This window comes from Paroedura picta, chromosome 2 (genome assembly GCF_049243985.1).
Source record: "Paroedura picta isolate Pp20150507F chromosome 2, Ppicta_v3.0, whole genome shotgun sequence".
Lineage (NCBI taxonomy): Eukaryota > Metazoa > Chordata > Lepidosauria > Squamata > Gekkonidae > Paroedura > Paroedura picta.
In genome coordinates this window covers 55305304-55318431 of record NC_135370.1, presented here as the reverse complement: position 1 = coordinate 55318431, position 13128 = coordinate 55305304, and the positions used below count along the sequence as shown (strand labels likewise).

Here is a 13128-nt window from a genome sequence, read left to right as displayed (position 1 = left end):
CAGAGCCTTTGCCAGCCTGCCACCTTCTGTATTGCTGCGGCCAGGAGGGGAATGGAGGCAGGCCCCGGCTGTGCTTCTGGCCCAGGGGGTAAGGATTCCTCCCCCCCTTCCTTTCTTCCTCCCTTCTATCCATCCAGACAGTTCATCTCCGTTCTCCCTCCCTTCCATCCATTTCTCTTCTGCCTTTCTCCCATTGCTTCATCTCCTTTCTCCCCTTCTCTCTCCCTTTCTCTATGCCTGCCTGCCTGCCTGCCTGCCTGCCTCCTGTGTTCTCGCCACTGCATCTTTCTGCTCCCTACCTTCACACCCAGGACTTCTAAGCCAAACACTCACCCATCAAACCATGCTAGCGCCCATTGTATTTAAGCGTACAATGGGCTTCAGTTCCTAGTGATGTTTATAATCCATGGATGATGAAAAAATGGGCGGCACCCAGCAATATGCCAACGGAACAAAAAGGAAAAAATAACAAGTGATAGCTTGATTTTTTTAGTTTACAAAGCCCCTGTGCATTTCAACATGCAAGCTTCATCAGAGGGAATTTTTTAAAAATGTAATTTTACATTTAATACAAGTTATTACAGAAGTATTAAAGTAATATTAATTTAAAAGGCTAACTCAAAATTAGTTTTAAAAATGTACACATATTAGTCAATATACAATATAAGATGAGAAACTATGCACTGGAATGAAAGACAACAAAAATATAATATATGAAGAAATACTGATCAGAGCATCACCTAGTGCATTCACTACAACAATTAATACAGAATGACACAGCATTTTATTTTTTACTCTTATGGTTAAATTCTGATCTGAGATTTCTGACCCTGCTCACCTAATCTCTATACATTAAAAAAAGGCTACCGCATTCTCCACTAGTAAAAGAAGTTAATTGCTTTGGTAAGTTCCATTATTATATATTTTAATTGTCTTTTGTGTCCAATGTATAAGTTTATTCAATTTATATTGTATATTGACTAATGTTTTTATAGATGTCCCCTGATGAAGCCTGCATGGGAAAACTTGTAGAGACTCTGTAAAAATATTTTTTTAAAATCATCCGTTACCTGGCATGTCCCCCTTTTAATTTGTTCTAATAATGATATATAGTCATCAAGGCCATTACTTGTGACATAGAGATAATGGGACTCATGGTTTATCTCCTGCTAAACATTTATTTTCCAGGGTCCCCAGTTTATGGATTAATTCATAATAGGCATATGGGGGGGGGATCCTAGTATTTTCCAGGTTTTGGCATATTGGATCTGGAAAATATTGGTATTTCCCAATATTCCCGAATACTGAGATTAAGGAAATATTTGGGAAAGCCAGTATTATCAGCTGGGAGGAATTTAAAATTTAAATTTAAAATGCCCATCAAACAAGTGATACTGTGGCAAAAACTTTCCACAGGATGGGCTTGAGGTCTTTGGGGGCCCTGGTTCAATTGGCCCTCCACCAAACAGATGATCCTCAGAGAGAAATATCTCTGCAGGATGGGTTTGGGGTCTGTAGGGGGGGCTGGTTTTAACTTCTCTCACACATACATCCTGCTGGCTGGCAGCCATTTTAGAGATCTCTTTCACTTTCTGCCCTTTGGAAGGAGGAGAGGAAAGGAAGGGTTTCAATGGCTATAGGTCATTTAAACTTAACAGCTGAATGACAATATATTTTATGTTTTTAGCACTAAAATTCATGACCACCCCACTCTTTTGCTTTCACCATTCCAAAGGAAGGCAAGTAAAAAGGGTCAAGAAGAAGAAGAGTTAGTTCTTATATGGTGCTTTTCTCTACCAGAAGGAATCTCAAAGCAGCTTACAATAATCTTTCCTCTCCCCACAACAGACACTCTGTGGGGTGGGTGAGGCTGAGGGAGCCCTGATTTTACTGCTCGGTAAGAACAGCTTTATCAGTGCTGCGGTGAACCCAAGGTCACCCAGCTGGCTGCATGTGGAGGAGCATATAATCAAATATGACACTCCAGATTAGACGCCACCAACCTTAATCACACCAATGTGACTCCCGAATGGCTTGCTGGCAGGACTGATGCACCTGCCTGATGTAAGACTGGAATGAAAGGCAGGCCATTTATAATTAACTGCTGACTGGCAGACCAAGGGGATAGGTTGAAATGGTCATCAGCCATTTCAGCAATCCCTTTTGCTCTCTCCCACTTGGAAGTGGGGGGAGCAAAAATGGCAGCTAATCAGTTTAGCTGAATATGCCTAAATAAAAGGGAAAAAATGACATTTTATTTGGGCCAGCTATATTGTTAACTTCAAAATAAGGGGACAGGGAATGGTATTTTCCCTTTTTTCAATTTTGGTGAACCAAATGCATATGCTTAATTCATAATTCTCATACTCAGCACTGTTACCTATGTATCTTGACTCTAATTAGCCCTTTATGCAACTAACCTGCTGCTATCAATATACAATCATTGAGGATGTTTCAATGTATCTGAAGAAGTGTGCATCCACATTAAAGTATATACCCAGAATTAAATTTTGTTGGTCTTAAGGATGTCATTGGACTCTTCCCACACTGTTAGTCCAAAACGCAAGCACTTTTAAACATAGAAATACCCCTGCTTTGTCAAGAGAGGACTACAAATCCTGTACATTCTGCACACTAACTTGAAATTAGTGATGGTGTCTTTAGAGACTTCTAAGCAATCAATGAGAAGAAAATTATAATTATAGTTATTGATTGGCCTGTTTTTCCCCTTCATCTCTCAGAATGAAGAAGTGTGGCAAAATTAACAAATGCTTACATCCTAATCTCAGCTAAACACACACATTACAAATGTTGCTTTTTCTAAATAGCACCAAAAATAAACTAAGGTAACTTGATTTTAGAACCTTACCAGTGCATTCAAATGGAAATGTTATTGTTGTTCCCTTTCAGAAGTCATGTTATTTCCAGACAGAATCCGTAATGTAATCTAATTATAGTTTAGGAATCCAAAATCTTTTTTCCATATTGTCTCCCATAATGAACTGGTAACTTAATTTTATCAATAGCCTCCCATTGTATTCACATTATAAAGTCTCGCCTAATTTATACTATAAGAAGAAGAAAGATTGTGTATTTAAATAATATGGCAGGTCTAACTGCTTGTTGGACGGTAACATAAAACTGTGCCAAAATCATTTTAAAGAACGCAAGCAATTCTACTCTGGGCTGAAGAAACTAAATAGAACTTGAAAATACATCAGAATAGTTCCTTGCCAGGGACCCACCCATGTAGTATGACTGTACTGGTGTAGTGACCAGAAATGAGTGGTACTTTACAGAAGAAATGGGGCTTGGTTAGTGTCCTAAGCACCCACAGAATATATCCCAGATTAATTGTCAGCATATTAAGATAATGAAATTCTGAAATATAAACATTCTTAATGAACTCAATCAGAGGAAAACTTTGCCTTACTCCTACTCCACTCTTCCCACACAGGGAGGCAATGTTGTTAGGAGTTAGACCAGATAAGTCTCATTCTGGGGCAGTTTATAGATAGAAAACCATAAAAAACCCTTTCTCTAATATCAATTCAGATATCACAAGCAACACACTAAAATGGATGTTAGTCGGTGACAAGTCTGGCTATGTACTTTAGATATATGGGAAAGATTGGCTGACCCACTAATGATCACCTCCCTGCACCAGGGAGATGCATAATTTAGGACAATGGGTTTCCTAAGAACATTTTGCCTCACCTTGCATCAATGTCATCAATTGCCCAGCCTCACATCCCCTCATCCATTTACCTTGATTAATCAATTCTTAATATGTTCACCAAACCTGGTAGTTTTTCCCATCCAGTACTCACAGGGTCATCAAGCACCATTTAGACCCCTCAATTAAACCCATCAAGTTTCTCTCAGATCATTGCCCACCTCTGTAAATTCTATCAAATTATTGTTTTAGGACTAATATTTAGGAATCTCATTTAGAAATCTCATTTACTCCCTCTTACTTTGTCTCCTTTCAAGCTAATTTCCCCAACCAATTAGAAGAATGCCTCTCTGGGTAACAGTATGATTTAGTTGTTAAAAACAGCAATATTCTAATCTGGAGATCAGAGTTTGATTCCCCTCTTCTTCACATGAAGCCAGTTACTATTCTCTCAACACTCTCTCAGTCCCACCTACTTCACAAGGTGAGTGTTGTGGGAAGAAAGGAAAGTGATTGTAAGCTGCTTTGAAACTCCTTAGGGCAAAGAAAAGTGGGCTATAAAAAAACAACTCTTCATCTACTTCTTGAGATTTGAGCCCCTTTCTGTTGTGTCCTGCATAAACACTTTCTCGAGTGAGTTCTTGGGGAGATGACAGAAATGTCTTCTGTGCATTTTTATTTTATGTTTTCTTATTGCTGTCCTAGTACTGTTTCCCTTGAATTGAAAAGACTTGATTTTGCAACATTCCAATCCATTCCGAACCTGAACCATTGCCAGCAAAAGAACATGGGATTTTTTCTTCTAAAAGAGCTTTAGAGATCTCTGGGGGATTTAGGTGGAATGCCTTTTATGCCTTCGCTGTCTGACTATCTGTAAGACGGCTGCATGCTTGCAGATTGGAATCAATTCCCAATAAGTTTTCAGACAGTCCGACAGTTAAAATTTAGTTAATTAGTAACTAACTTCTCCAGAGTCCTGCTTGAGGTCACTCACAAAGTAAAAACCATTAAAATTATTAAAACAAAACATAAAAATCAAGACTAGCAAAGAATCAGCCAAGAATATAAAAATCAGCATAAAACTAGCATAGCGTAACAGCAGCATACATCAGTTACATACAATAATAAACCCATTTAGCAAGAATCTAATATTAGGGATGATAGAATCCTCATGCTAGAGAAGCCAGGCCTGGAAGTCCTGCCACATGGGCCTTCCCCATCATATGCCCCATTGGCACCCAGGGCACAAAAGGGAATGTGAAAATATCCATGTTCCCATGCCACGGGGCAATAGAGGGCCTGAATCGGGCCAGGCCTGGGAGAAGCCTGGGCTGGCACCAAGGTCATGTGGAAGCAGGGATTAGCTCTGCAAACAGTCAAGCACTGGCCTGGGCCATATTATTTATTGAGCACTAGCATGCATAATGGTCCCTGTTGATAAAGCTATGCTCTCCTACATTCCTTCCTTCCCAGGCATCTGTATTTCTGGTAAAAATGATTTTGTAATCTGAAAACCAAGATTTGGGTGAGTTCATATTTTATAGAGAGCATTTTATTAATCCTAAAGTCAAATGCTTCTTAGAAATCATGTTTAGATCTTGTCCCCAGCGCAGAGTCAGACCACTTTCCACCACCTAAGCACATAACTGACTCCAGGCTGGATACTGTACAGTTTCCAGGACTGGAAGCATTCATTAAGCTTGCCTGGCTAGTGTGATAAGACAAAAAGTGCACACTGCCAAATACGGGATTAAAACATGAATCCAGCAACCTCTGTTGTGTCCTGCTTTTATCTCCACTCCCCGCTGGTAGAGTTTTCAAAATTTATAAACAATAATTTTTGAACCTGCATCTGATAAACAACTTAAACGTTTAACTGTGAGGACTACCTCTTTATATAGCATATTTTAATATAGCCTGAAATGTAGTGATTTAATTTAGATTAATCAAAACTGAGATGGAAAGCTGTCCCATAGTCATGCCCCCAGAGCTCTGCAAAACACTCTTCTCACTTCTAATCCTTCCGACTAGGTATGCTTTCCTGTTTCTAATTGATTGCCATTCAGTATCAAAGACTTTTGAAATCCTGCATTGCACCAAAATGGAATGAACCTGATGAAAAGCATTTGCCTTGCAGGGAAATATAATCGCTTGAAGAAGACACTGGTACACAACCTTTGGCATTAGAATTTGGCCACAGCCTTTATTAACAACTTGAGCATGGCAGACATGGGAAGGGAATGCAGCCCTCTTGTGGTCAGCCGACCACAAGGCAGCCCCGGATCCAGCCTGCCCCTCAACAGGTGACTTCGGCCAATAGCCCACCTCAACCCGGATGCAATGGCAGGCTGAATAATGGGAGGAGGCGTAGTGGATTAACCCTACTGGGTGTCCACCTCTGTTGGGTTATCCTGCCTCCCGGAAATGCGGGCCTTCAATCAGGCTCCGCATCCACACGGCCCCTTAAGGGGACCCCCGAACCTAGGGGAGGCCAGCGCGCAAGCTTAGCCCCCCGATACTCAACCCTTCCCATGCTCCAATTCCGCCACAAAGCACATCGAAGGCCAATGCCTTCTGTGCTTCCGCCACTGCTCATTTATGTAGCCAATTCAAAATGCCATCCCGAATGCCATGGAGCCACATGTCCATGCCCCAATTTGACAGGTGCACCCCATCATTCTGGTAAAGTGCCCACTGACGATGGGAGATATCACAATGTGTTACAATTAGGACTCCGAAACTCTCGACCAAACGAACAATGGCCTTGTTAACACGGCGTCTTGCAAGGTCCACTCTTTCGGGATTTACCGCCGCCAGCCAGGCACGACGTTCAAGAAGCGATGACCAGCCAAGTGCCATCCAGGGAAATTGGGACCGGACAAAATCCAGATCTTGAAGAATCGCTTGCTTCAAAACTCGACCTGAAGTCTCCGGAATATCATTTTCGCCAAGCTGTATGAGGAGCATATCCGGGGAACCGACACGATGCACTGCTTTCATAAGTGTGCTCACAAACGACTCCCAACGCATCCCACGGTAGCCTTTCCATACAACTCGAACTCGACTTCCAAGTCCCAGGCAGTCATCCCATCCCGAAGAGGCAACGTAAATGGAGGCCCAATACACAATGCTGTGTCCCATGACCCAAACGACAGGGGTATGCGGTACCAATTCTGGAAAACAAAGTTTAAAGAAGAAGGTCTCTTCTAACATAATGTTTATAAGCAGAAGATCGCCAACGTCCTAGGGTCTTTATCTCATCCCTCGATACCCCTGCCATATCTGCTTGGGTTGCAGCGCCAATTCGGAATGAATGTATTCCAAACTGTGATGCCGGGAGGCCAAGTTTTGCTAGGACCGACCTCATCACCGCAACCATCTGATACCGGGATAAACATGTCCCATCAACGTGTATGAAAAGGGGGCCTTCAATTGCTGGGCGCACCCGCAGGTAGTTTCTCATGCTACGCACTGGACAGGGGCACCCGTCAGACATGACCGGCAAAAATACTTCAGTCCCTTTCCCCATTTGGTCAGTTTTTGAACATCGCAGCCGTATATATAACCCCTGGTCGGATAAACATATGTCCTGTAGCAGAAGTGCCTTGGAAGACACTGCTGCCTTAGACGTAGAAACGACCTCGCTGCACCGAAAGGCACCAAAGAAAGTGACTGTAAAAACCGCAGCAAAAAGAATTGACTCGAACTCTGAATCACACGTGACCGGGAGCTCAGTGACCATGTCACCTAAAATTTTCAGAGACACTGGTCTCCTGGAGTCCGGCCTTGGCTGTCCTGAACGTTTCCATCCTGCAATGGCCCTTCAGGCTAGGAACGAAGTTGCAGGATCCCACCAATTTTGAGCCTTACAAAAGAATGACAAGGCGGAGAGCTGCACACCCAAGGTTCTAGGGGCTGCCCCCTTTGCCCTCAGATGAACTAAATATCGTAAAACGAAATCTTCTTTCGGTGGCAGCGGAATGCCACAACCCCAAGACTCAGTAAACTTGATGTATCCCTCGACTGCCCTCGAATAAGCTTGTCGAGTAGCAGGCGCCAATGAAGCAGTCACTGCCTGTCGAAGGGCTCGCTGCCAAGACTCCAGAGTTCCTGTGGGAACGGGTCCGGTGTCAGGTTCGCTGACGGAGCCAAAGCCCGAAATCGGTGTTCCTGGAACCGAGACAATGCATCGGCCACTTCATTATTCACGCCTGGCACATGCCGAGCCGCAAAAGTTATGTTAAACAACAGGCAGGATCTCACCAGCAAGCGCACAATACGCATCACTCTGGCAGAGCGACTAGTTTGCCTGTTAATGATGCGGACCACCGCTTGGTTGTCGCTCCAAAACAGGACCCTATGATCCCGGAAAAACTCGCTCCACAATACCACTGCCACCAGAACAGGGAACAATTCTAGGAATGTAAGATCCCGCAAAATGTCGGAGTCGTGCCAAGACGCCGGCCAATGCTCAGCGCACCATCTGTTATTGTAGTAGACTCCGAACCCAAGACTCCCAGAGGAATCAGAATGCACCTGAAGCGAGTTTTCCGGAATAATAGGGGTCTGCCATATTGCAACACCGTTGAACTGCTGCAGAAATTCTTTCCACACCCGCAGATCTTCTTTCAATTGCCTGGTCAAACGAATATGATGATGCGGTGCAGATACGCCCGACATGGATCTAGCCAAGCGAGCACAAAAAGCTCTCCCTGGTGACACAGCTTTGCAAGCGAAATTCAAATGGCCCAGCAAGGCCTGCATTTCTTTCAGTGTACATTTTTTCTTGCACAGTGCATCATCCAGAAGTCCCCTCAACCTTTCCAGCTTATCTAATGGAAGTAGAGACAGCCCAGCCTCTGAATCCAAAAGGATGCCCAGGTAACTCAATCTCACTGCTGGACCTTCTGTCTTTTCATCTGCTAAAGGTACCCCTAACTCTTCAGCCAATTCCTTGAATGCCCTCAACTGATCAGCACATGCTGATGAATCTGAAGGCCCCACTATCAAAAAGTCATCGAGATAGTGTGTGACGTGAGGGGACCCAGTTCTGTCCTTTAGGACCCATTCCAAGAAGGTGCTGAATGTCTCGAACGCTGCGCACGAAATGGAGCAACCCATAGGCATAGCCTTGTCGACATACCAGCAACCTCTGAAACAGCATCCTAAAAGACAGAAATCCTCCGGGTGAACAGGTAGCAAACGAAAAGCAGACTTAATATCACATTTCGCTAATAGTGCACCCGGTCCACAAGCCCTAATTATCGAAATAGCATAGTCCAAGGATGCATATTTTACCGAACAAAGATTCGGATCAATCGCATCGTTTACCGACGATCCTTTAGGATATGACAAATGCTGAATAAGCCTATATTCACCAGGTGCTTTTTTAGGTACTACACCTAAAGGAGATACCCTCAAATTTCGCAATGGTGGAACATCGTAAGGCCCAGCCATACGCCCTGCTGCACACTCCTTACCTATCTTTTCCACCAGAACTTCAGGCAATTGGCCCGCAGACTTCAAATTCCCACAGGTGGTGGCAACTCTCTTCCCCGTAAAAGGAATTCTGAAGCCTTCCGAAAAACCTTTGGCGAGATAGGCGGCTGCCTCAATGTTCGGGTACAATGTTAGGAGCCCAAGTAGTACCGGAAGACGTATGGGGGTAGCCGCAAGAGTAAGCAACTCAAGCGGGATCTCAGTTAGTGGCATCATCAGTCTTGGATCCCGACCCTCCCCCTTTCTTTGAAGAGGGCCGGCTCCCCCGAAAGGGCGTCTTGCTGCCAGCTGATTTCTCGCATTCCCTCTTTGAATGGGCCCCTCCACAACTTTCACAAGAATGATCAAAACGGCATCTACGCCGCTGGCAAGTGCCTCTATTAAATTCCCAACATGTACCCCTACTGTCTCTCCTGACCACCTGTCTGCGCCGATCGTAATCGTTCTTCCGAACATGTGGGCCCACTTTAACAATCCAGGCATCATGGTCCTTTATGTCCCATCTTGCCTGGATGTTATTCGAAGCACGTTCCCTAGCAAGCATGTCATAAGCCATTGCCGCTGTATCCCCCGAAAGAGTCTTGGCCTCTAACACATTAGCCAAGTGACTGGCTAAATGCCAGCCCCTCTCAGGGTAGGCACCCGTAATTAGGCGGGTGAACTCCGTGAACCCCCTTAACCAATTAGTAAAAGACCTGTCAATGTACCCGGAACTCTTCTTATCCTTCCTAGGGCACGTCCTGGGTGCATCACCGTCAGAAGGTACCATTTCGAACACATCCACATAGTACCCATCCAGGGCACACTCCCGTATCTTTCTAGGCAAGTGAACACCCGGGGGGTGTTCCCCTGAAGGATAACCCAAAGGAGGCTTGGGTGATGGGCCCGCCCCCTCCTTTTCTCTATAATAGGTGTCGGCAGAGTCACGGCGACTCATCAGCCAAATTGGGATCCCTGGGATAAGGGAACTTTGCAGCCAGTAAGAGCCATCACGCTGACCCTCAGAAGTTTCATCCTCCAAAGTGGATGACTTATCGGAGGTGTTAACTGCATGCCAAGCTCTGGAGCGTTTCTTTCCGCGCTTTTTTGCGGCCTGTCGCCCCGTGGCTTCTTGTTGTTCAGTTCCACCCCGTGGTGCCTCTCCAGAAGGGCCAACAGCACTTGGAACTCCCGAAATAACCTGCCCCGGTGAAATACCCCGGGCTGTGGTAACGACAGCTTGCACCTCCTGAGGAACTGCACAAGAGTCGACCACAGTGGCAGCAATTACTGATTCTTGGCCCGATTGTGACACCGTGGCTGAGCTGTCCAGCATAGTACCAGTTCCATCTTGCCCCGGCCCTTGAGCCAACTGTGAAACCTGTACATTGTGATACCCTTGCTGCAACTCAACCTGGGATTGGCCAACTCCCGAACCCCCCTGGGAAATTCCCACCGTGGGCAGTGCACAATTCAGAGTTGTCCCAGACTGCTCAGTCTGGGAAGGCCCACCCTGGCTTGCTTGAGGAAACCGGCCTCTACCCGCAGAATAAACCTGCGCAGGTGTTACTCCCCAAGCTAATTGTGGACCCTGCCCATTGCGACTTCCATGATGAGGCATAGGCCATGTCTGCACGGGCTCCCTACCAGCATATCCTGGCAAACTGATATTGCTGGTATGTGGCCAAGCACTCCCGTTCGCATCAAACTGGCCATATCCCAGTTATATGACACAGGAGGAGGAGCTCCCAATCCTCTCCCTCGATTGGCATGTAGACCCCAGTTTTGAAAATCAGACATCCTCTGTTCATAGGACACTGGCCCAGGAACCTGTTGATTCACTGGCCATGTATTAATCTGTTGGCTAAAACCCGCTTGGGGGGCTGGCGGTTGTGGCACATGAGCACCCATTGCATAATGTAATTGCCCCTGGGTCCCATGATGAAAAACTGGGCTCACTGCATTGAAACCTCCTGACCCCAAGTGATCTACCTGGGGGGGCAGCCAATGTGCCAGCTCCTAAATGTGGTGTTTGCCTCCACTCAGCCCCCACCATATTATGCCCCTGTATGAAATTTCCCTCCCGCGATCCATCAATTGTCCTGGGGGAACCTCCCATATGAGAAGGAGCACTCCGTGATGGCCCGGGAGACGCAGCTGGCCTCCTGTCAAATCCGCCCCCACTTGGAGCGCCAGAGGCCGCTGCCGCATTTGCCGCCCGCCTTAAATTGCCGCGTGTCCCATAGGCCGTATTTAAAGCAACGTCCGTTGCTGAGGCCGTTCTGGCAGCTGCGCCCCGATCTGAGGCTGATCCGGCCCCTGCCCTTTCCCTTCTTCTTCCTCCCTTTCTACTACCTCCCTGCGCTCCCTTCTTAGGAGCCATCCTGACAGGGAAGCGGAGAGGAGAAGAATTTGGCTGAAATCCCCACAAGACGAACGGCAACGGCCCGTTTTTTTTTTTTTTTAAAGCCTCGCCGTTCGCCCGCAGCTCGTTCCGCTCCCACTAGTGAAAATCTTTACAAATGCCTAATCAGCTCCCCTCACGTCGCCTAGGCGGCAGGCCCAGCGTCTGCTCCCGACGCCCAGCGACGTGTTTCCAGGGGCCGTAGGAGCGGGAAGAGGCCGAGCAACAACGGCCGCTCCTTTAATAGCCGGCCCCGCCAACCCCCTCCCGCTTGCGCGCATGCGCGATTCCCGGGGCAGCTGGGAAAGGTAGTTTCCCTTCCAGCTCCCCAGTGTCTCCGTCGCGCTTGTTCCCGCCGCGGCAATGGCCCCAGCAGGTAAGTCTCCCGGGGCTTTTTATGTTTGTATTTAATTATTCCAAACATTAGCCATACCAAATTTTGCCATGCAGAGTAAGAGGGTTTCCCACATGAAACCCCTAGCTAGGAATGGAACGGGCCAGGAAGGAGTGGAGCCTTTACATACAGAAGGGTGCTGCTTGGGTGGAAAACAGAAGCAAGCCTATCATAGGCTCTTAACGCCTTGTTTAAGGTAACTATGATTTATGTATGGAAACTGTTAAGGATGGAAGACTTTGGTTCTAATTTGTAATTTTTTTAATTGTTGCTTCAGGTCTGTGATATCTAATAGAGAGTTCATTTGGGATTCCTCATCTTCAAAGCTGGTGCACAGAGTGTTCCGTTGGAGACTTTTTGGGTCTCCCACAAGAAGAAAGAGACGGGCTTTGGAGATGGCAAGCTGTGAAGGAGGGATAAGTGAATGGTCTGGATCATTAACAGTAAAAGGTTACTGTTCTGTTGCGTTCCTATGTTCTAGGTTTGTGCTACATGATGCAATGTTAAGTGGAAAATGACACTTTTATTGTTCTTGAATTATTGCAAGATTCATTCCAAGTTCTGTCTCACAGAGCCCTCAAGCTGAGGTCACTCTAACATACAAGGATGCCAGTTAGTGACATCTGTCATGTTTACAGAAGGGCCCATCAAGAGGTGGAGCTTTAGGGCATCTAGTCAGGTCTCCTTTGCACAACATACCAATAAACTGAATTGCTTTCCAAAGGTGATTGGGGAGTCCTTTTATTGTACAGATTTTTTTTTCATTATAAGAGGGAGGGGAGAAGTCTGTTAACTTCTGAAGATGCTGATCTCACTTTTAATGTCTTGGCCTTGAACAAAGGATATTCTGGCTCTTATAGATGTCAGGACATTGTGAGAGCAAGCAATCCTCATTTATGAATAATAGCTCCACTTTTTTTGATAAATGCATTTAGCTTCTTTTCTGGAATTTTACAACCATCTATCCATTCATTAAGCAAAGCAGGGGTGAAGCAATGCTGACTTTTCTACTTGAGGTCAGTATAGTCTGTGCTTTAATTACTATATAGCCCTTTGATAACTTACTATAAGTGGCAGAAAAAGTTCTTTCATGCCATGATAACCATAATAATTAAGACACCACATTAATTACATGTCCCGAGAAAGATATCACATGCCAGATGTAAACTATATGCA

At 45.5% G+C, this 13128-nt stretch overlaps 1 protein-coding gene across 8 annotated transcripts in view; it reads left to right on the top strand.

The window, feature by feature from the left end:
• LOC143829384 (uncharacterized) overlaps positions 1 to 13128 on the top strand; it is a 29510-nt gene that overhangs the window by 432 nt on the left and 15950 nt on the right. For 5 of the 8 annotated variants that reach the window (XR_013228131.1, XM_077320178.1, XM_077320179.1 and 2 more), the window contains exons 1-2: positions 6964 to 8557; positions 12230 to 12402. The exons of 1 other annotated variant lie outside the window; for it this stretch is intronic. Coding sequence is in view for 5 of the 7 variants with exons in the window: in XM_077320178.1 (XP_077176293.1) it covers positions 8355 to 8557; positions 12230 to 12402 (376 nt within the window). In the remaining 2 variants the exon portion in view is untranslated. Of the gene's footprint in view, positions 1 to 6963; positions 8558 to 12229; positions 12434 to 13128 lie in introns of those variants that run through there. 2 more of the 8 variants (XM_077320177.1, XR_013228132.1) reach the window with 2 other exon arrangements.